The sequence below is a fragment of the Ambystoma mexicanum genome, chromosome 5p, assembly GCF_040938575.1.
Source record: "Ambystoma mexicanum isolate Mex_15411 chromosome 5p, UKY_AmexF1_1, whole genome shotgun sequence".
Lineage (NCBI taxonomy): Eukaryota > Metazoa > Chordata > Amphibia > Caudata > Ambystomatidae > Ambystoma > Ambystoma mexicanum.
In genome coordinates this window covers 879586568-879608189 of record NC_090930.1, presented here as the reverse complement: position 1 = coordinate 879608189, position 21622 = coordinate 879586568, and the positions used below count along the sequence as shown (strand labels likewise).

Below are 21622 nucleotides of genomic sequence, written 5' to 3'. Positions count from 1 at the left end.
GCCTTTTATCCATGTGTGGAAGTATGATGGAAGTAGAGTGTTTGTGTAATGGTCTGATTCCCGACCCTGTCTGACCATTTTATTGGGACATAACAGGTATGCGGCTCGGGTGTTAGTCCGTTTTCTCTCACAGTGAGCTGTCTGTGAGAAAGTGTTTGTTGTGGGAAAATGGGGGCGGGGGAGTTGAGGTTCTAAGTATCCTACCTAGTAGGATGGGGTAAAGATGTTACAGGGAAGGGGGTACTGCGTCTTGCCATCCAGTGTCCCATTTCCACTCCCCAAGGACCCCTCACTAGGTGATCCTCCCGCACTGGTCCACCCACAGGAACTGGATCCAAAAGCAATGGCCGTGTCTTGGCCACCTGTATGACGGATCCCCAGGGACTAGTGGATGAGATACCTTCAGGTTTCTCACAGGTTCTCGCTAGGAGAGAGGATGAAGCATAAAAATGACAAATCTCCCTAACGTGTGGGCAGAAAATGGTTCCAGTAGAGATGACTTGGTTCTTCAAGTAACCATGATAACCGACAACCCCATGGAGCAGATGCTGCTCTGGAGAAGAGGGCAAACTCAAAAATGAGGTACAGTGAAGCTGTGCTGTTTTGCACCGTTAACGGCTCTTATACCTGGAAGGTGCATTCTAGCCTAGTTGGGTACAATTGACTCCCTAAGAATCCCAACAGTAGTTTGAGTTCTTAGTTGCTTGTTTGGCTTTTGCAATGAAAAGCCTGTGGTACTTTGTTACTGGTCCTCAGGGTATCGAGGTGTCCGGCGCTCCTGCTTTCTCATATCTGGTCTGCTTGGGCATGAGCAGCATGGGTTTTCTCATGAAACGGTGGATCCTTGATGCTTGCAACCTGACTCTACCTGCCAGGGTAGGGAGCACCAGTTTGCTGGTTCTACCTGTTTGCTGAGAAGTCCAGTGCTTGCCTACAGTGGCAGCACTTTACACTCCAACGAGCCTTGACACGGTGCAGCAGCTATGTTGCTCGCAACCATCTCGGATGATTGGAATTTTGAATGTTTTTTGGAAGGGTAAGAGCGCACATCAATCTACAGGTGTCTGCTGAAGCCACGTTGTTGACCACTGCAAATGATATTTGGATTGTTCCAGGACCACATTCACCATGCCATAGTAAGAGGAGCAATTTAATATTATGGCACTGCACAAGAATATGTTGGGAAGAAAGATAGTGAGTACAAAGCGTCTCTAATCATTTTAAAAAGTAAAAGCTTATCTCCATGCACACGTGTGTCTGTGTCTCTGTCAACGGAAACTTGTCACAGTGGGTGCCTCCCTGCCAGTTGCCCAAAACCTTGGCTTTGCTTCCAACGCTATTTATGTATGGGACGCACTTTGTATTTCCTTTTAGAGATAACTTTGAGCATCAAATAAAGCCAGTTTTATAGTATTCAGAAGAAAAACACGTACTAAATGAAAACATGATAAAAGCAGACAAGTAAGACCTTGTTAAACACTGAATTAGTTGTGTGTATGAAAAACGTGTGTCCTGCACCTAATTTTAACACTTTAAATGGTCAGTAAAGACTGTTTTTCCATTTGATTTTGCATCATCTTCCTTCGTTTTGCTTTTAAGCTATTGAAATTCACTAGGTGCTTTTCATACAGAATCAATCGCTTGTCATGTAAAGGTAAAGCCCGCATTGCTTTGGCTGCAAATACATTTTGATGCAGTTTTCATTCCTTGTGTTGCGTATAAGCTAGCATGAGAACTGAACATAGTTTTTTTTTTTTCTTTTTTCTCTTCAGTCCCTCTGGGAAACTTGTCCAGATTGAATATGCATTGGCAGCTGTAGCAGCGGGAGCCCCATCTGTTGGAATTAAAGGTAGGTTGTACTTGTGATGTTGACATCATGTTATTTTTCTCATTTTGCACATCAGTAGCTAAATCTAGGGCCTGTAGTTACCATGGTTGAGTGAGCATTGCCTGCGTATCCGATATCAAACTGGTACTTATGCGACCGTGAGTGAGACTGTACCTTCCAATAGCTACGCAAATTCAGTATAACACATTGTTTGTCATCTTCACCCGTGATTTTCAACCCAATATATTTTAGCAGTTGCCAGTTCTGGATGTTATTTGTTTGCTGCTTGACCATATGTTGCCACATCGTGCAGGGCGTTGTGCACCCTCCTAGCCATGAAGGAAACCTGCAATTGGTCAACAATTCACAGGAGGAGGCAGCAGCATTGTTAACAGTGCAAGTCTAGTACGGGTAGTTGAGGGCAGTCTGATGATCCCACTTTCAGATGCTGAGGTACTTTCAGACTCAAGCACACTGGGGGAAAGTGTAACCTGCCTTCTTGAAATACTGTGCGAGACCAGCTGTGTCCCATAGATGATGCTGGGTAATTTTATACTATCCAAAGTGAAGGTACCCAGGAAGGGTTGTCTTTGCAACATCAAAATACACATTTTCCTCAAGGCGCATTGTGTTCAGACTGGACCCACATTTTGTTGACATCTATCCTTTGGTCTGCTGTTTGACAATGAAGCAATTCTTTGGGAACAATTGGAGTTGCAATAGGATCGAGGCTACCTCTGTAGTTCCCACTGGTGCCTCAAGGTAGTTTCCAGTTTCCTAGCACATGGGCCGCCTTACAAATACAAAAAATAAATGGCAAGGGAAAGATGCCACCTCAGGTTAGTGGGACATGGCTGGTGGTAGGAGGTTAAGTGCAATCTTGTGCTGCCTCTGGGACCGGTTCATTTGCTGCCGAGTGATGTCACCAGGAAACGCGAGTGACAAACCAAATAGACAAAATCATTGCCCCAGCAGACCGAGGTCTGGTCTTTCATTGTGGATTTGTGTAGTTTCAGCTGTCCTGGTGTAAGTCTGAGGTCCAACTCTAGTCCCTGTAGACCTAGAGATGCAATAATGTCTCATGAGTATAGAAAATGTTGTGAACCATAATGAAAAAATGATACATGTGCAAAATCGCCAAGTAAAGGACACACTTCACTTGGGAACTGGATATGGGCAGATGCATCTTTAAAATGATTGACATACTAACGTGCTACTCTTGCGGGAGAGGGATATTTGACCTACCTCGCTGTCCCCTTCCTTCTCCCTGTACCCTTTCCCCACATATACCCTTACCCCACCTACCTGATGGGAGTAGCAAGGACTTTTCCTGGTTATGTTCCCACATATGGTACGTCGGGCAATGCCAGCAGTGTCCTTCTCTAGCGTTTCCACAAAACATGCTTTCTGTGGAAGCTTACCAGCATTCCTTCGACTCCTTTGTAATTAATATTACACATAATCAACCTTGTAGCAACACTGCACCACCCCAGGTAGGTTCTATGGTAGTGGTAGATGTTAGGACAGTTTTAAGTCCAACTAAGGGCTTCATAAAACCATATCTGAGGCAGTACAAATACTCCACTCTTGGTATAAAGCGAGAACATTTGGTAGTGTAGATGGAGCAGCCAGGCTTATTTTGGGAGGCAGAGGGGGCTTTAGGAAGGTACAAGGAAATTGTGGCATACGTATGGTGCAAAGAAACATTGAAACACTATGTATTGTAAAAATAAATGGTTTATTTAAATACAAGTAGGTCAAGATAAATCTTGGAAGTAAGTTATAGAACCTATATAAGCACAGTCATAAAAACCTACTTGGTATACAAACCAAAGTATGGCCTTATTTAGATTACAATAAGCAGTGGAGGTGAGTCCAACCTATAACGCATTCAGAATGGAATTAAGCTATTCTTGGAGAATAAAACCAGGTTAGCCATACGTTCAAAGTACAATAAGTAATTCAAGGGTAGTAGGCCCTCTGGTCCCAATATACAGTTTTATTCAGTTATAGACACTTAATTAGACTAATGCTGTTACAAGTATCTCTTGCAACATATGTAACTTTCTTCTATCAAGAATGGATATAGTTACACACCAATGTTTCCTTTAAGAACACAGTTCAAAGGCAGTAACTTAACTTGCATACTAACTAGAGGGGCCTTAAGCTGCTCCAGGATAAGTATCAACCTAGTGAAACTATTTTAGAAGTGCCGAGGAAAAATTCAGCGAAAGCACAACCCAACAGGTGAGTAATTTACTGTGTACTCTTCTAACCACATACAGAGTGACTTCAGTCAGGCAAGTAAGAGCACTTATTTGAATTAACTCAGCAATATTACAGTTTAAGAAGAGCAGCAGCTATTCAAGGTCTGTAATAAACCTATTGTACTTTTCAGAGGAGCTACACGCAACACAAAGACGAGTAAGAACTTTGTGAAACTACTTTAGAAGAGCACCACAGTAATTCAGGGAAGGCACAACCCAGTGTTACAAGTTTTAGAAAGACGCAATGTATTTCAAGGTAAGTAAGGAACCTTATATACTTGGGGCTACAAGGAATTCAAAGACAAGTATGAACTCCAAGAAAATTTTAGAAATGCACTTAAGCAGATCGGGTAAAGTGAAACCCAATAACACACGTTTAGAAGAGCACACAGATAACCTATGTGGGTAAATCCTATTGAAAGACCATTACACTTGTTCACTTTAGAAATTATAAAACTCTACCTACTCATTAGAAGGGTGAACCACAATTCAAAGCTAGTAAAATAACTTCTATACTTTTTTAAAGGAGCAATAAACCACTTAAAGGTAAATATTCACTTGTCAGCACTTTGTAACTTATTCTATCGCAGAGATGCAGTTGCAACACTAACTCATTTACAAGTAAATACTTTTACCCTTGTTATAATTCCAACACAGTCAGAAGCCCTATCATCAAAGTCCTTCCCTGTTCTATAGCATGAGTTTTCTCCGAGGCAGAAGAGGGACTCCAGTATTCTAGAACCCAGCTGTTGACAGGTCAGGATAGGGTTCAGGTTCAGGAACAGGAACGTCAGGATAGGATTGGTTCAGGAACAGGAACGTCGGGTGAGGGTTCAGGAACAGGAAATTCAAGAGTCCCCAAGGATATGTTCTTCAACAAATAAGTATTGGCTTCAGTTATTTAAAAGTGTTCAGGGACTTCACAGAAGGTTCCCTTTATGTGCTCCAGCATTAGGCCTGGGTGAATGGTATGGGCAAACTCCCAAACACTCAATCACCCACTACGCCTCACAGGTTTCACACAATGATTTAAGGTATTACCTAAGCCATCACAGTAGCTCAGCAGAAGAGCTGGGTGGATGCCTTCAGGATGCAGCAGCACAGGATCCGCTCCTTGGGTTCTTGGTCTGGAGACTGAAGAAATTGACACTGAAGGAAAACTGCCATTTTTTGAAATTTCGGCTATGAATCTGACTTTGGAAGGCCATGCACCGCACACTGGCTCTAGGTCCCCTGGTATTGGCGGTTTGCAGCGCAGCAAGGTTGCAGCATGTGAAGGGATGGCTCTAAATGCAGGTCTTGTCAAGACTAGTGAGTCTCACCAGACTTTGGGAACGAGTCGTCATCTTCGGGACCCCGAGGTCGCTTGGAAGGAAGGGTTAAAACAGGCTCCGGCACGCAAGTCTCTCCGGTCGTTGGAATCAGTTACTGACATCTTTTCCTCGTCTTTCTCTTCGGATTTGGTTCCAGTCGGTTGACTTGCCAGCAGCCTCCAGAATCAGACTTTTATCTAGGAACCCAGGTACAATTTTTGCGAACTCTCCCTGCAGTTTACAGAATGGGTGGGTGGGTGGCCAATTAGGGCAGCCAGTTCCCCAGTAGGAACTGGTTCTTTTCAGGCAGATTAGAAGAAAAAGGGCTGCAAAGTTTCGGACTCCTCCTTTGCATCCTGCCATCAGACACTCTGGAGCCTCGGCGGGAAACACAAAGGGTTCCGCTGAAGATAAAACTTCAACCAACACCTCCCCCACCTAGGACGGCAGAGGAAAACCCAAGAAACAACAAGCATACTTAAAATGGTGAAAAAGAGGAAGTCTCCATTCTAGAAGAATGGTGACCCTCCTATGCATTACCTAGGCTGATTTTACAGCCTGCAAGCAGTATTGGCTAACAAATCATTAAGATATGTCCACTGCCGCCGGCCATAAGAGTTAGCTTGCTATTGTAACAAAACTACTAGGTTTGTGAGAAAGGGCATACCATGTACCTCCCCAGCACTCCACATAACGTGGGGTGTGCTGGTCTCACATATAAAATGTAAAGGGGATGGAAATCCCACTTTACCCTTGGGAATAGTAGTTTACCCAAGATATATTAAGAGAATATAAAAAGGGAAACCTAAAGGCAACCCAGCAACACTGACCATGAAGAGCTATGTCATGTCATAGGAAAATGCAATCCACCCAAAGTTAAAGGGAACTATGAATCCACACATCTACTATGGAGAAACATAAAAAGGTCACCCACAAAAAGAGTAAAAGGAAAGGGTGAGAAGGGAAAAAGATTCCCACTCAACCAAGGAATAATGAAAAATAATCACCACGTCCTGCGTTCTACCAACTTTTGTGTACTTTACCTGCAGGCTGTGTTCACAGCCCTGGTAATGCGCAGAAGGGTTACCATTGACTGAAAATGGTGGATGTATTTTTATTTATTTGCAATTTTTTTTGTGAGCTTGTTCTTTCTTGGTTCTTCGTCTGCCGTGCTTGGTGGGGCAGGTCATGGTTTGACTTTTCTCTCCGCAGAAATCCTTTGTGAAGCCTGCCGAGACTCCAGAGTGGCTGTGAAGACGGGAAATGAAGGAGGAGTACAAAACTCTGCAGTCCTGTGTCTTTTGGCATGCCTGTGTGGAACCAGTTCCAACTGAGAGGCTGGCTGTCCTGAAAGGACTGCCATCCCCCAAAGTTTGAATGTAGCGTGAGTGCTGATTGGCTGGGTTCTTGGATAAGTGTAACGCTCACCTGGTATTCATGGGGACGTCACTCAGCCTCTTTTGACCTCCTATGACCTCGAACCCTTCCCTGGAATCTGTTCGACTGGAGACTGGGCCTGAAACACAGGATTGCCAGAGTTTAACTCTGTTGTCTCTGCTTGCTTGGCCTCCTCTTCCCTTGGGGACCAAACTTTCCCCTTTGTCCACTTCTCACCTTGCTTTCTTGTGTGGTGCGCTCTCTGTCCTGCCCTTCGGTGCAGGGGTGCGTCGACTGATGTGGACTCTATGCTACATAGTTGCTTCACTGGTGCGGGCCCAACGGACTGGGCTTGCTGTAACTTCAGCCCCACCGGTAGGTTGAATGATTCTTATGAACTGTCCTTTTGACTCTTGTCCCTTCTATAACGTGTCTCTCCTCCCTTAGGTGTTGGAGGGGGTCAGAGATGGATTTGTGCTGCTGAGGGGAACCGAGCACTAACGGTGAGTGAGAGCGCGATGCTGCCAGCTCTTCCTTGTATTGACCAATGTTTATCTCTGTGTCCCTTTCAGGTGCTGCAATATCCCAGCATGGCTGCCGGCTGAGAAGATAAGGTGCGGTGAGTAAGCACGATGTGCGGCGCCTCCTTATGCTTTCTGTGCTAACCTGGCATGTCTTTTCCCCTTGCAGGTCGATGGGATGCTCCGGAGCTGAAGTTACCCCGAGCGGCTTGAGTTCTGGTAAGCGTTTGACTCTTCTTGCAGATTTCGAGTAAGCTAAGATATGAAGAATGCTTACTAATGTCTTTTCTTCGTTTATCCTCCCCTAGGATGCGGCGTGCCGAGATGAAAATGACGCCGCCGTAGCTGCCCACAGGACTGAAGGAGCGATGGATGGAAGCTGGAAGCTCCCCAAGGTAAGTATAATATTAATGCTGTTCTTGCAGGTGCGCGGAATGCAACCGATCCGAGCATGCTGAGTGTCACACTGCAGGTGCAAAGAAACGCAAAGCGTGTTTCTCGGCCCGGCGTGGTTTAAGTAGCCTCCAGGTATCCTAGGTATCCCTGGGTTGAAACACACCCAAAAGGCTAGACCGCATACTCAGTTCAATGAACTGGGGTATGTGGCGGCATCCATCTTGCCCACAATACATTACAAGTCCAATGCCAAGTGATTCTTAGAGCTATATATGAGCCTGGCGACACAGTCACCACGTCGGACTCCAAGTGGGTCTCTGGTAGGATGAAGAGGCCCTTAATGGCCATATAGGGGATCATGGCCTGGCTCCAGCCTGATGTCTCAGATGGCTGGGGGCAGGAATCGTGACATAAGTGCCTTGGACCCTGAGGCTGAAGACAAGTCGACCACTGGAGCTGAATCCAGTAAAGACACCTGTAGCTACTTCCAGCGACCAGAGATGCTTGCTGAGTGACCGCTGCTTTGCTGACCCCTCCTTCCATGCGACGGAGAAGCCCTGAAGAGGACTTCTCCGACCCTTGGACTGGTGGGACCATCAGTCTTACGAAGATCTGCATTTCTCGTCATCCCTCGACGAGCTGTGATCTTCGTGGGAAGCAAACCAATACCCTGGGACCTAGAGCCTGAGTTCAGTGCATTGTCTTCCGAAGATCTAACCTCTGTGAAACTTTGAACTCCTTCTGGACCTCCAGAGGTAAGATTCCATTCCTTGAAGTCCCCCTCACCAGAGTGTTGGACAGAGAAAGCAAGGCAAATCATTCGGAGGGCAACCACAGAGCCACAAGAAGCAATGAAGATTCCTTTGCTCTGAGCCTTTCCACTTGACTCTTGCTGCTGCAAAATCCCTTTCAGTGCGTTAGGAAAGCTTTCTGAAGTCCAACCAAGAGCTTAGTAAAACCATTCAACTGAGACATTAGAAGACTCCACTCATAGTATAAGGCTGTACCACCTAAGTATATGGTAGCATAGACAGAGCAGCCAGGCTCATCTTGGGAGGGATAGAGGGATGTTGAATCGGTACAAAGAAATTGCAGTACACATATGGTCCAGCAAAAGAGCTGGGGGGTGGGTCTCTAAGGTTGAAGGGAATTAGCACAGAAATGAGAATTCTCCCCATCACTCGTCCACCCCAGACTAAGGGAAAGGAGGATTTAATCCACTCCTGGATGAATTTCCTTATCCAATCGCTCATACTTTCTGGAGAAACCATCAACATTTTGGTGATATCACCCGGACCTGTGTTCTATGGTAAAATCAAACCCTTGGAGGCGGTGTAAGTGATTTCAATCCGGCACACATCCAAGTCAACGCCTAGCATGTAATGCACAACTAAAATCGTTATTTATTTGTGTCTAAAAGTTCTTTATTCTGAACGATGTACCACTCATATCACGCCCCTCCCCTGGAACCCCCCGGTCACACTGAAACAGGAATCGGGCTGGTTTGCAAAGTTAAAATATTTATTTATGTATTTGCAATTTAATCACACTATGTTTTAATGGGTACTCAATAATCACCAATGGGGTGATGTAACACTGAATAATCCCTTTAATACACAAGGAGTAATAGTGAGCAAAACAATTCAGCACAGAAATAATACTTTTGTGTGTGTGTGTGTGTGTGCAGATCAGAGAGCATTGTGATTAAAGGTTACCCCTGCACACCCCTCAACCCCCTAATAGGCAATGTAAAGATATAGGGGGAGAGAACAGGTTTCAGGAATGGCAGAATTCAAACAAAATAACAATCCCACTTTCCCCTAGCAAACACAAGAGAAAACAGTCGGAATGGCTTTTAAAGTTCTCTTGAGAATAGATTGGGCAAAAACACTAATATGGTCAAAATTGCTGAAATTGTATAAATTCTTATGGGAGCCGCTTAGGATAGTTGCACATAAACACAAGCAATGTTTAAATACCAAGAAACAATTTGAAATCTTAAACTTCAAGTCGGAAGCAATCAAAAGCTGTTTTACACGTGTCAAAATTTCCCTAAACGAAAATTTGCGGCAAACTTTTCACTGCGCGATAACAGGATGGATTTGGGATGTGGTTTTGGATGTGATTTTAAAGCTGTGGGTGTTGGCTACAAGCAGAAGTTCTTTTGTTTTTGTTTTGCAGAACATTTTGTTTCTAGCACAAAAACCGAGGAAGTTATGGACGTTTTAGTGGAGGTCGTTTTTTTAAGATATACGCTAGAATGGAAAACAAGGATGCACTTCTAAAATGACAAAAGGATTTCTTAGACTAGAGGATGACTATTAAATACAACGAATACCCCACAGGAACACAACCACTTGATCAGAATGACTGCCTGCCAAGGACTCTCCTCCTTCAGGTGAGAAAAGATCTGTGCAAAGATAGTTTTAGCAATACTAGTACAGGAGGAAGATGGGAAGGATAGGATAGCGAGTTTAGGCAATTCAAAAATATTCCTAACAATGCGGTTCTGAATGCAAGATAGGATGGGTTTAAGATAGGGATTAACTAAGCAAGGTACATAGGCTAGTGACACAGTTCTATCTATAGATACTCACTAGATATGTTTTTAAACAGAACTGTCAGGATTCTGGTCCGTCAAGATTCTGGTCAGGGAATTGGATCTGGTTCTAAGACAGACAGCTGGGCACATCGGATTGGATCTGCAATCAGCAAGGCGCTCTGGTCACAGCACGGCACAGGACTGGGTTGGATCTGCCCTTCTTGGTTCTGATGGTAATTATTTCAGCAGACAAGCAGTACGGCTGTATTTTGATGCTTCCCCTTGGGTCTGTGGGGTTCTGGTTCTGGAATTTGAGGCCTAGCTGAAAATGGTTCAGCTATGCAATGGGTTTCTGCTTTGCCAAGTTTCTGGAGTCTTGAGCAAGGACAATGGAGAGTTCTGCTGCAGGGTGCTCCGCCAGTATTAGGATAGTGGGTGAATCCGTCTGTCCTTTTGAGTGGTGAGCGGTCTCTATTTATGCTATGGTAAAGAAGGTGTGTGTGTGCTGGTTTATCCTAAGCTCGCCTCTTTGACAGGTGATTGGTTCAGAGTCTCCTCTGCCTTGATAGAAGGAGAGAAACAGTGTGTCACATTTCTGGTGTGATTTTATGAGGCTGAGAGTCCACCCCTAGCACCTTGAACACAAAATCTATTTTTGGCACAATCCATATTTACACATGTGCAACCTCTATAACCATCGCACATACAGATTACATATTTTATATAGCAGCTATCCCTCAAAACCCAGTAGCCGTGGGATCATGGCTCTGCTTTTCACAGAATTTTGCCCTTTTTATCAGGAAAACCATGTCCAATTTATCTCAAATTTCTACAAGTGTGCGCGTTTACCATGGGCATAAGTGTATAAAGTTTCATACTTCTAGCTGAAATACATTTGGTGTAAAGTCACATTTTCTGCCGTTTCTTTCCAGAACATGTCACAAGATTTGTCCGCCTCTTGAAACATGCAGCCAAAATTTACATTCACAAATCTGTTACTTTTACATTTTTCACAATTTTAACTGGCAAATTATAAGTTTTTAAAAAAGTGTTCTTTGTGAAGGTTCAGCCACAGATGTTTTTTTGGGTCTGCCTCTATCTCCCTGCAGTTCAGGAGCAGTCTCCTCCCTGTTTGCTCTTGGCAGTGGCCATTTACGACTGTCCTCACACCTAGCATTTCCTTAGTAGCAGCTGTTCATTGTTCCCTTTTCCCTCCGTAGACCAAGTTCTTTCCAACCCTATAATTATTGCTTAGGTGTGATTTCCTGCTGGAGGAAAAGGCCTCTGTGAGGAAGCCTGTTATTCCAGTTTGGTTAGCTTTAGCCAGGCTTGATTTAAAGGTTAATTCTGTTGCATTTTTCCTTAGCTTAAAACAAACTTGTGATTTCAAAATAGCCGCTAGAATTCTCATTCAAGATTTTAAACTATGGGATCAAACAATTACAACATAGGTTACTATCAGCAACAGGCCTCTTAGATGGCAAACATTTGATATCAGTTAATACATGTTTAAAGTTCAATCAGGCAGGCTTCCTGACAGCGGTCATCCCTGCAGTCCTCTGCTGCACAGAGATTTTGTCATCCACCGTGGAAATCCCCTTATGCTTTCAGCTTTTCAAGACCTTGCAAGTTAACAATTATTTCTTAAACTAAGTGAATTGTAGCACCCACCAAGAATTTTGGATGTTTGAGGATGTTTTGTACCGGCCTTTTGCAGTTTCAGCAACAAAGAAAAAGGGATTTAAAGCAAGACTCTGGGCTTTCCTTATTAAAACACTGCTTTTTCCTTCTGTACTCCATTTTCACTTGATGTGGAGCCCAGTGACATATTTCAGGAGTGAAATCTCTGTTCCACCACTGACATGTGTGGCAGATTGGTCAGCCATCTTTTTGTGCTTTGCAAAGCGCGACTTTCAGATGTTTTGGCGCGCACAAGGGTTTTGCGCCCATTTTGATGTCTCTGGCACCATCATAACACAGTGCTGCAGCATAGCAGAGCAAAAAGTGGGTTAAAACATCCCACAGATCCCCCCCCTCACGACTTGTTTGACTGCCCATCAAGGGGAAGTCGGAGATTGGGATGCTCTTACTTTGGAGAACGTCGTCTGCTTTTCCCATTAATGCTGGATCGACATTCTCCTCACCGGTTCTAGATGGGAGTATGGAGCGATACTCCCAGTGCCCAAGTGGTCCTCCTTGGTAATTAGAAATTCTTGGTTCCAATGCTATGAGACAGAACAGAGCATGGCTATGGAAATTTCCCCACTACTACTAATGTAGTGGGGCAGATGCATACATTGAATAAAATTTGCAATATTCCCCGCCTGTATTTACTAATGGTTTTAACAGTTGGATTCTTCTAGGTATCCGGAATGTCCCCCTCTGGGTTTCCGGTTGGCTCTTCTATTTGCTGCAAAGTATGCCTGGGATGGCACCTCTTCAGCTGGTTGATGTGGACCCACTTGTCTTCCCCTTTTGCCAAATTTCCCTTGGGGGTGCAGATTTTGTAGGTGACTGGTGAGATTCTGTCTACAATTTCAAAAGGACCCTGTCAAGTTGGGAGGAATCTGTGCTGTTTGGCTTGGTTCCTTTAGAAATTGTACAAGTAGACCCGGCCTCCTACTTGGTATTCCTTTTTAGTTGTCTTAAGGTCATAGTGGGTCTTCATACTGTCTGCAGAACTTTCTAGATTCCGCTAAGCATAGGCAAAAGCATGTTGAAGGTGTTTTCTTAGATTCTCAATATACTCATGAGTTGTGGATGCATTTATCAAGGTCTGCTCTTGGGTCCTGTAGAGCAGATGCTGGGGAAGCACCATCCTTCGTCCAGTCATCAGCTCAAACTGAGACCTTTTTGTTGCAGAAGAAGGGGTGGATCTGATGGCCATCAGGACAAGGGGTAGTTTAATGTCCCAACTTGGCCCAGAATCTGCCACAAACGTTTTTAATATGCTCACAATAGTCTTGTTGTATCTCTCAACTCCACCACTAGAGGCTGGCCGGTAGGCAATGTGGAGTTTCCTTTTGACCCCAAGTATCTCCCACATCTTTGTCATCACTTCGCTAGTGAAGTGGCTACCTCGGTCTGACTCAATCCTTTGGGGTAGTCCAAAACGCTAGAAGATGTGATTGATCATCAGGGTAGCTGCTGTTTCTGCCTTGCAATTTGGGGCCGGGAGACATTCCACCCATTTAGTGAACAAGCATGTTATGGTCAGCATGTACTTGTTCCCCCCAGAGGAGCGAATCACAGGCCCGATAAAATCAACTTGTAGATCTGACCAAGGGAGTGTCATCCCCCTCTTTTGGAGGGGAGCACGGTGTGAGAGTGATGTTGGCTGAAATTGTGCACACACAAGACACCCCTTCAAGTATTGTTCGAGGTCCTGCCCCATGTGTGGCCAGTATGCAACCTCTCACAAGATTTCTAGTGTCATATGAAACCTCAGATGTCCGGCTGTGGCCGCATCATGGGCATGACTTAGCATCAGGCTTCGGAATGAGGTAGGGACCACTCACTGGTCATGGCCAGCTATGGATCTCCTCACCAACAAACTGTCTTGGATCCGGAATATTTTTGGACATTTCATCAACACTCTGAGGTCCTTTTTCCCAATGTAATCGCTATCCGTCAGGGGAAAGTTCTCTGGGTCATCAATGTGTTGATGAAACTTTCTAATTATTGGATCCCCTTTTTGAGCCGTAATCAAATCAGCATGTGGGGTATCCTTACTCCATTGTGCAGTTGAGAGTTCATTGTGAGCATTTGTCTGGGACCTAGTGATAGCAGTGACTTGGATTCCCCCCAACAGGGACTCAATCTCAAGTAGATCCCCTTGGATGGCTCCGGTTTCGGCCAGCTGATCGACTAGGTCATTTCCTGTTTTGTCTGGTCCCTCTACTTTAGAATGACCCTTCTACTTTTTCCAGTAGATGGTCATCCCATTCGAGGCGACCAGATCATCAATATTTTGTATTAATGTCCCATGTTTTAAAGGTTTATTATTAGCACATAGCTTGCCTCTGGTTTTCCAGTTAACCAGTTAACCAGGTGCTCCATGAGTCAGTGATTATGACCAGTTCGTGGAGTTGGTGTTGGACAGCAGTGAGGATGGCTTGATGCAGAGCCATCAGCTCTGCCACTTGACTACTTCGGGGACCGATTTTTGTACCCAGCGGAGGGTTCCGGCCACAAGTTACTTTTCCCCGTTGTCAACATGGTAGGAGCACGCATCCACATAGACAGTGGGCATTACCTCACACTTGTCTTCTTCGTAGACTTTGTGTGAGGAATTAAGGTATGCCTCCATGTTGTCCTTGATTTTAAGACTTTCATCCTCGAGACAGTTTTCTCTGGCACAATCATGCAAGTCAGCCAGACCTTGCGCGAGGGGACTCGTCTTGTTTTGGCCATATCTGACCTCCAAAGGAAAGCCTTGCATTGACAGAATCCAGGAAGTAATTGGGAATTACTCACATTTCCGGCCCGCATTCTGTCACTTTGAAGATATTGCAAAGGTTGGTGTGGAGTCTCCACTATGATGTCTTCCCCCCTGGATGAACGGACTGTAATTATTCAATGCCCACACTGTTGCCAGGAGTGCCTTCTCACAATCGTTGAATTTTTTTCTCTACAGAGGATAAAGTCTTACTCGCATAGGAGATTACTTTATTGACCTTATCATGCTTTTGATATAATACTGCAGTCAAGCATGTATTTGAGAACCCTGTCTCCAAGAAGAACGCCTTGTATTTGATAGGGTAAACTAGGCAAGGCGCTTGCGAGGCTTCTTTTGAGTTGCCTTACTGCCTCGTCTTGTTCTGGACCCCAATCCCACTTGACCCCCCCCTTTCAAAAGATGGATCAGGGGTCTTATCTCTGCATGGTCCTCAATGAACTTTCTACTGTAATTAGTTAGTCCAAGGTGGCTCCTTAGTTCCCGCAGAGTTGTGGGGACTTATTATCTGGAGGGCTTCTACTTTCTTTTCCTGGGGACAGAGACCCTGAGGAGTTATCTCATGTCCCAAGAAATTGACACGGTTCTGCATCACTGTGCCTTTTGAAAGAGTTTTGCTCCGGCAGCCCTCAACTGTGTCAGAACATAACGGATATCCGCTATGTGTTCCTCCACAGTTGAGGTTTTGACTAGAGCATCATCTACATAGGCCAGTTTACCCCTTTCTCCCAGGTCGGGCAAGGCCTTATGTAGAAAAATGTTAAATTCATTGCCGGAGTTGATGTATCTGAAGGGAGTCCGGGTCCATGTGTACTGCTGCCCCCCCGAAGGTAAAGGCCAGCTTGTATTGGTCCTCCCTACTGACAGTTACATTCCAGTACCCATTGGTCAGGTCAATTGCAGTGAATACCTGTGACCCCTGGATCTGGGCCAGCCCTTGGTCAATGTAGGGAAGAGGCCAATTGGGAAGTATGCACCTGTTTGTTGAGCTCCCTTAGATCAGCACAGAGTCTCCACTGGCTGTTTGGTTTCAAAATCCCCAGCACCGGATTATTGAAGGTGCTGTGGACTGGACGAATTATCCCACGGAACTCGAGGTTCTTAATTATTTCAGTAAGGGACTCCATTGATGCGAGAGGCAAGCAATATTGCTTTACAAACACTGGAGTCATGTCAGGGTCCATCGGAGTTGTTGTTGTGTGGATGTCGGTGCGACCACAGTCATATGAGTCCACCGCAAAGAGATCTTGAAAATCTAAGAAAACTTGTTTCAACTTTAGCTTTTGCTCCAGAGTCTCACAGGCATCAGCTAGGTTGACTCTCTCTTCAACCATCTGCCTGAAGCCTGGAAAGACTTCCGGTTTGGCTATCTCAGCGGCCTCTTCCAGCTGGGTGGAGAAGTCCCTGGTCAAAGTGCTGATTTGGACTGATGGCTTCAGGTGGGGAAGGCAGTCCTTGTGGACTTGAAATTTCACCTCATTCCTCCTGAAGTCACAGGTCACATCTTCCTTACCATAAGGGCGGAAAGAGTGCACCTCGAAATTCCCCCCATGCCGGGTGAAGATCCTTTCTGGTGTTGTCATCGTCACTATCACTGTCAACAGTCCTTGGGGTTTGGTCCTAACAGTTCATGACCTAAATCTATGGAAAAATGTCGGTCATCGACCGCCATTCCAATAATGGTGCCTGCGCCCAGAGTGATACTCTTTAGGTCACTGTTATCCACCTCTATTGGACTTGCTGTGTTCCATGATGACTAGTCGTGTTGGGTTTACCCCCAATCCTTGCTGTTAGAAATCAGCATTAAGATGAACATGGGTGTCAGGGTTTTTCAGTTTCTGTCCTCTTTTAATTTTTACTTCAAGTGAGAATTGTCGGGTCCGTTCTGGGATGGTGACTTCCTATCCAATCTGAATTTCAACTGCGTATGGCAGCAGTTGAGCTGACCGAAATGCTTTCTCTGGGTCATCAAAGTCCATGGGATTACCCGCTAATCGGGACCAAGCTTTGAAGTTTATTAGGTCCAAACTAATGGCAAAGCGATTGAGAATGTCACTGAAGTCAAATGCAGCAAGGACATCTTTGCACGACTCAACAATTATGGACTATGCTCTTTTTGCCTATGGAAATTTTGAGCATACACCTGCTAGGCAGGAGATGTTTGGAATTGGGTGTTTCCAGGTCCATTACCCATTTGTCTAACAGTTTAAATGTGGGAATGGTTGGATCTTTTGGGAGTTTGCAGAACATGGCATGAAGCTCTTAACTGTTGTTCACACACGCTCGGGCCAGAACAGAGTCCTTCCCCTTATTTAACTGAATAGGGATGAACAGCTGCTCTCCAATTTTCTGAATCTCAGCCAAGCTTTGAGCTAATTTATCATCTTTTTGGACTATAGGAATGGGATTTTCTGATTGTATAAAATTTCAGAGTGTTTCCTTCCAGTGTGGAATGCCACCTTAAACTGGAAGGAAGGTTGATTTTCTGAAATAGAGAGGACTCCCCATCACCAATTTGTTGTCCTACTGCAATTACTGTCATGTTTGGGATATGATTATTCTGGAAGTGAAATTCAATTTGGTCAGGTTTTTGTTCAACCATGTGGCATGTGCCATTTAAACTAACATGGTTGACACTATGTTTCCATTTTATTGGTCGGTTAGTCTGGGTCCAGAGGACCTTGTTTACACAATCTATGAGGGGAGACAATCTATGCAGGATGTCATTCCCTAGTAAACAAGGTGTGCCCTCTGGAGTCACACCTCTGACCGGGTGCTTCACCTTGTGTCGCCCAATTTTAATGTCTAAATCCGCAGTCCCATCGACAGGAATCTCCTTTCTGTCGAAGTTCTGAAGTTGTCCAGGAAGAAGGGGTGAGAGGAATTTGGTATTTCTCCCCCTTCCCGAATTCAGCTGATCAAAGGCCCTTTTTGACAGAAGGATAGCTTGGGATCCAGTGTCCACCAGTGCCAAAATTGTACATTGCCCCTGTATTTGGACCTGGGCATAACATCTTCCCTCCTTTTCCTCAAGGGGGCAAAGATAATGCACATTTTTGGCCAACTGGTGTGTTAATTTCCTTGCTTTGGATATTGACAGAGAAGTGATTTGGGCTGGGATTTGTTTGGGATCTTGGGGAGCCTGTAAGAAAAAGGTGACTGCTAGATATGGGGGAAGTTGTGGGTTCCCCTGGTTCGGATCCTGGGCTCTCCACCCCCCGCCCCCCCCTTTTTGGAGGCAGTCACCAGGATGGGTTTGAACTAGGGTATTTTCATGTTGGTCATTCTGGGTACTGATGATGGGCGTTTTTAACTCGGTCCCCAAATCTGCCCAGTCTAGATTTGGATCCTTTGGGACCCATTTTTCTTTGGGAGGAGTTCCCCCATACCTGAAGGAGAAGATATTTTTCCCAGAATCCTCTGAGGACCCCTCTCCTTCAAACTGGAATATTTGCACCTCCTCCACAAAATGGGTCTTTTTAGGCACTTTATTTCTCCTACGCACACTCTGCTCCTTGGGTTGCAGACTCTTGGGGGCAGGAGATTTTGGTTCCGGTTCCTGGGTTTCCAGGGGCTTTTCACAAGTGGGGAAGGGAGCTTCCTCCAAGTCTTTACACCCCCCTCGTTCATACATAAAAAAGAGGTAGGGATAGTCCCTTAAAGCATAATATGGATTGGGACATATGAAAATTGTTATACCAATGGTATCCACTATGCTATTATAGAGAAGAATCAAGTATATTTTAGATCAAATTTAATTATGGTGTATCCTAACAGCGGATATCACATTTTGTGCCACTCTAAATACTGAAAACATTGAAAAAAGATGTTTTAATGGGATCTTTTGTTTTTTATTTTTTAGCAACCATCAATGGTACATAAATTGGTGAAACAGATTCCAGAATATGTTTCTTTCTAAGAATTGCTTAAACTCAGAATCACATGAAAGAAAGTATGACAAATTTAAACACAAGTGCAGAAAAGAACTTGAAAACAAAAGGTTAAGCAAAATTCAATCAAGTCAAAAAAGTCACCAGGACATATACATTCAAAATAGATTTGCAAACAGAAAAAACACAGAAAAACCTTATTGAATAAAGCACCAAATCTTTTGAAGTAAATAAATACAAAAAAGGTAAGTAAGGAATAAAGAAAAGGGAGGAATCCTGCAACCTAAATTAGTATTCCAGGTTCCGCAGTTCCAAAAATGCACCCCCTCCCCCTTGTGCCTCCTCCCTGGGAACCGGTGGGTTGTCGGGGTTCTTCCCCCTTCATTGTTCTGGAGCACCAGACCCTGGATTTGAGGAATTCTGAGCCGCCATGCTCACCTGAGGGTTCTTTTGAGCCCTAAGCATGCGACCCAGATCCTGTGCCATGTTCTGGACCTGGCGCTCTAGTTGGCACACCCGCTTTGGCTGCTACGGGGTCCTCGGGTCTACCTTGGGTTGATCCCGGGAAGGGTAACTATCCCTTCTTGCAAAATACCCCTGGTTAGGAAAGTTTGGGTACCCCTCCACCCTTGGCCTCCCCTCTCCCGGATTGGGCTGTCTGGGCTCAGGAAAGTGGGAAAAGAAAGAAGGGTTGTTTTGGGGGTTGAAGTTTGGCGGGTAACGGGGAAAGAAGTTTGGTCCGGCAATTGGGGATTACTGCCCTCCTGGGGAAAGTGAGGAGGGAAGTTTCCTGGGTTTCCAGGTTTCTGGTTGGATCCCCCCCTCCCCCTTTGGACTGGAGGAGTCCACACATAGCCCAGGATGGGTCTATTTCCCTTGTAACATGGGCTGATGTAGTCAGGGCAGTTGGGGAGAGCCCATTTGTGGGGTTACCTCCCTGGCTCCCTGTTTGGGATTGGCCGAGGGCCTTCTGGGTTTGAGGTTGGTCAGATTCTGCGCAAGAAGGTTTTTAGCCCCCCTCTCCCCCCATCTCCAGATCTAAAATGGGGGCAACCTTCACTTCCGCCACCTTAGCAGCAGCAGAGGTTTTGGCTGGTTTGGGGCTTTTGCTACTATTTTTACTTTCCAACGGCTTCAGTACTTCATAGATGCGTGTTGCTTGTTCAGTGACCCAGTCTAGTGATCTTTTCTCATGAGCGTCCCTCACTAGCTGGGTCATAATGTACTTGGGGAGAGCATGAAAGAAGGTGTTCACAAATTCCTTACTTTCAATGTGCACCCTTCTAGTGGTCTGCGCAAAGGCGCGTTTCAATTCCTGAACAAATTCTTGTGGGCCTGGTCTCCCCCACATTGTAAGTTGTAGGCTGCTTTACGAGCCTCTTGAGGGTTCCTATGAATGGAAAAATGTTTCAGGATGGCCGCCCTATAGGTGGACCATCTGGAATGGTTCTGATCCTCCAACCCCGCAAAGAAGCTGGAGTACTCAGGAGAAAACGTCCACTTTACATACTGAATACAGCTTTGACTGTCCTTCAGATGGAAAGTCTCCATCTGCTCAAATAATTCAGGGTGCTCCCAAACCGAATATTTGACATTTTTGTGCTAGGGCGTGATGACGCTCCTAATAGCTTTTATTTGCTTCAGGGGATCCTTGAGTAAAGCCCTCTTAACTTTGTTGGCCTTTTTAGTTTTGGTCGTCCTGGTCCACTCATCCTCTGACTCAGAGGCACTGCTACCAGAGGTGGCTGTCTGGTCTTCTAGTCACTCCCGGATTCTGCAAGCTTGGGCATGGCTGGCAGAATATGGGGGCCTAGTCTAGTCTCTAGGCACCTGTGGTGCTCAGAAGAGTCTTCCGACACTTCCTTGCTCATAGGATTGGTTGAGTGCCCACCCCCTCCCCCCCCACTGTCCTAGCTGGGAAGAGGTTTTTAGTATGCTCTTAGTGGGCCTAGTCTCATGAAGTTCCCCACCAAATTTCACTGTCTGATCTCTTGGTAAATTATATTTCTGAGGATCCATTTCTACGATTCTCCCCTCACTGGAGTCTCCCTGATCAGAGAAAATCGCCCTAGCACTTGGGAACATGTACATAGATGCCCGCCCATCTGGGAGGCACTGACCTATTAGCCCCATATTTCCCATCGGGTTGAAGTCTACCATCCCCGTGGCCCTTGGTTCATGTGAGCCAGTGGACATGTGGGTGGCATAATCCATGGAATTGAAGGGATTAAGGTCTCTGGTGTCAGGGTTCCTGAGATTATGCTCGGGGGGTTTCCCTCTCCCATCTGACCTCATCTCTCTGAGCCCCTACTCCCTGATGGCATGCAAGAATCTGACCCTTTTGTTCTTCTATTAAGGCCTTACTAGTCTCTATTAGTTGTTCCTGCATGGCTATCTATCTATGGAGCCTGTCATTTTTTTCACAGAGAGCCTCATTGTCTCTCTGTGCTTCCTGTCTGCTTTGGGAGAATTTGGCCATTTTTTGCTGCAGGAGGCTCACCTCCTGAGTCTGATCCTTACTAGCCTGATTATTCTTTGCCAGAGCATCTTCCACTCTCCTGGTGTGCTCTAACTGCTTTTCGTAGTCCATTTGGAGTTCACCCAGTCCCTGAAGGGCCAGGTGATTCTCTTCCACCTTGGTTTTTAAATGGTTGACTTCTTGGCCTAAGGCGTCCCTTTCCTGAATTAGAGTACCCCTCTGTGCAGCCAGGTCGTCCCTTTGTTTTTTAAATGCCCCAGCTTTCTGGTGCTCTTCATCAAATCCTGTTTGGGATTCAAGGTCTTTGATAATTTATTATTTTCCTCTTTTAATTTGTCTATGCGATTCTCTAAAGTGACCATCTGTTCTGTGCATGCTCTGTTAAAGGTTAATTCCAGCTTTTGTTGGCTCTGTTGTAGAGTCCAATCTTTCCTGACACTCTTTTTGCATTGTCAGTAATTTGGTATCTTGCTCTACCTCCTCTTGCTGCAGGAGATCCAGATCATCCTTTAATTTTGTCAGGTACTGTCTGGTTTCTCTCTCAGAATCTTGG

At 45.2% G+C, this 21622-nt stretch overlaps 1 protein-coding gene across 1 annotated transcript in view; it reads left to right on the top strand.

The window, feature by feature from the left end:
- PSMA2 (proteasome 20S subunit alpha 2) overlaps positions 1–21622 on the top strand; it is a 170850-nt gene that overhangs the window by 39548 nt on the left and 109680 nt on the right. The window contains exon 2 of the mRNA XM_069613302.1: positions 1773–1849. Coding sequence (XP_069469403.1) covers positions 1773–1849 — 77 coding nt within the window. The remainder of the gene's footprint in view (positions 1–1772; positions 1850–21622) is intronic.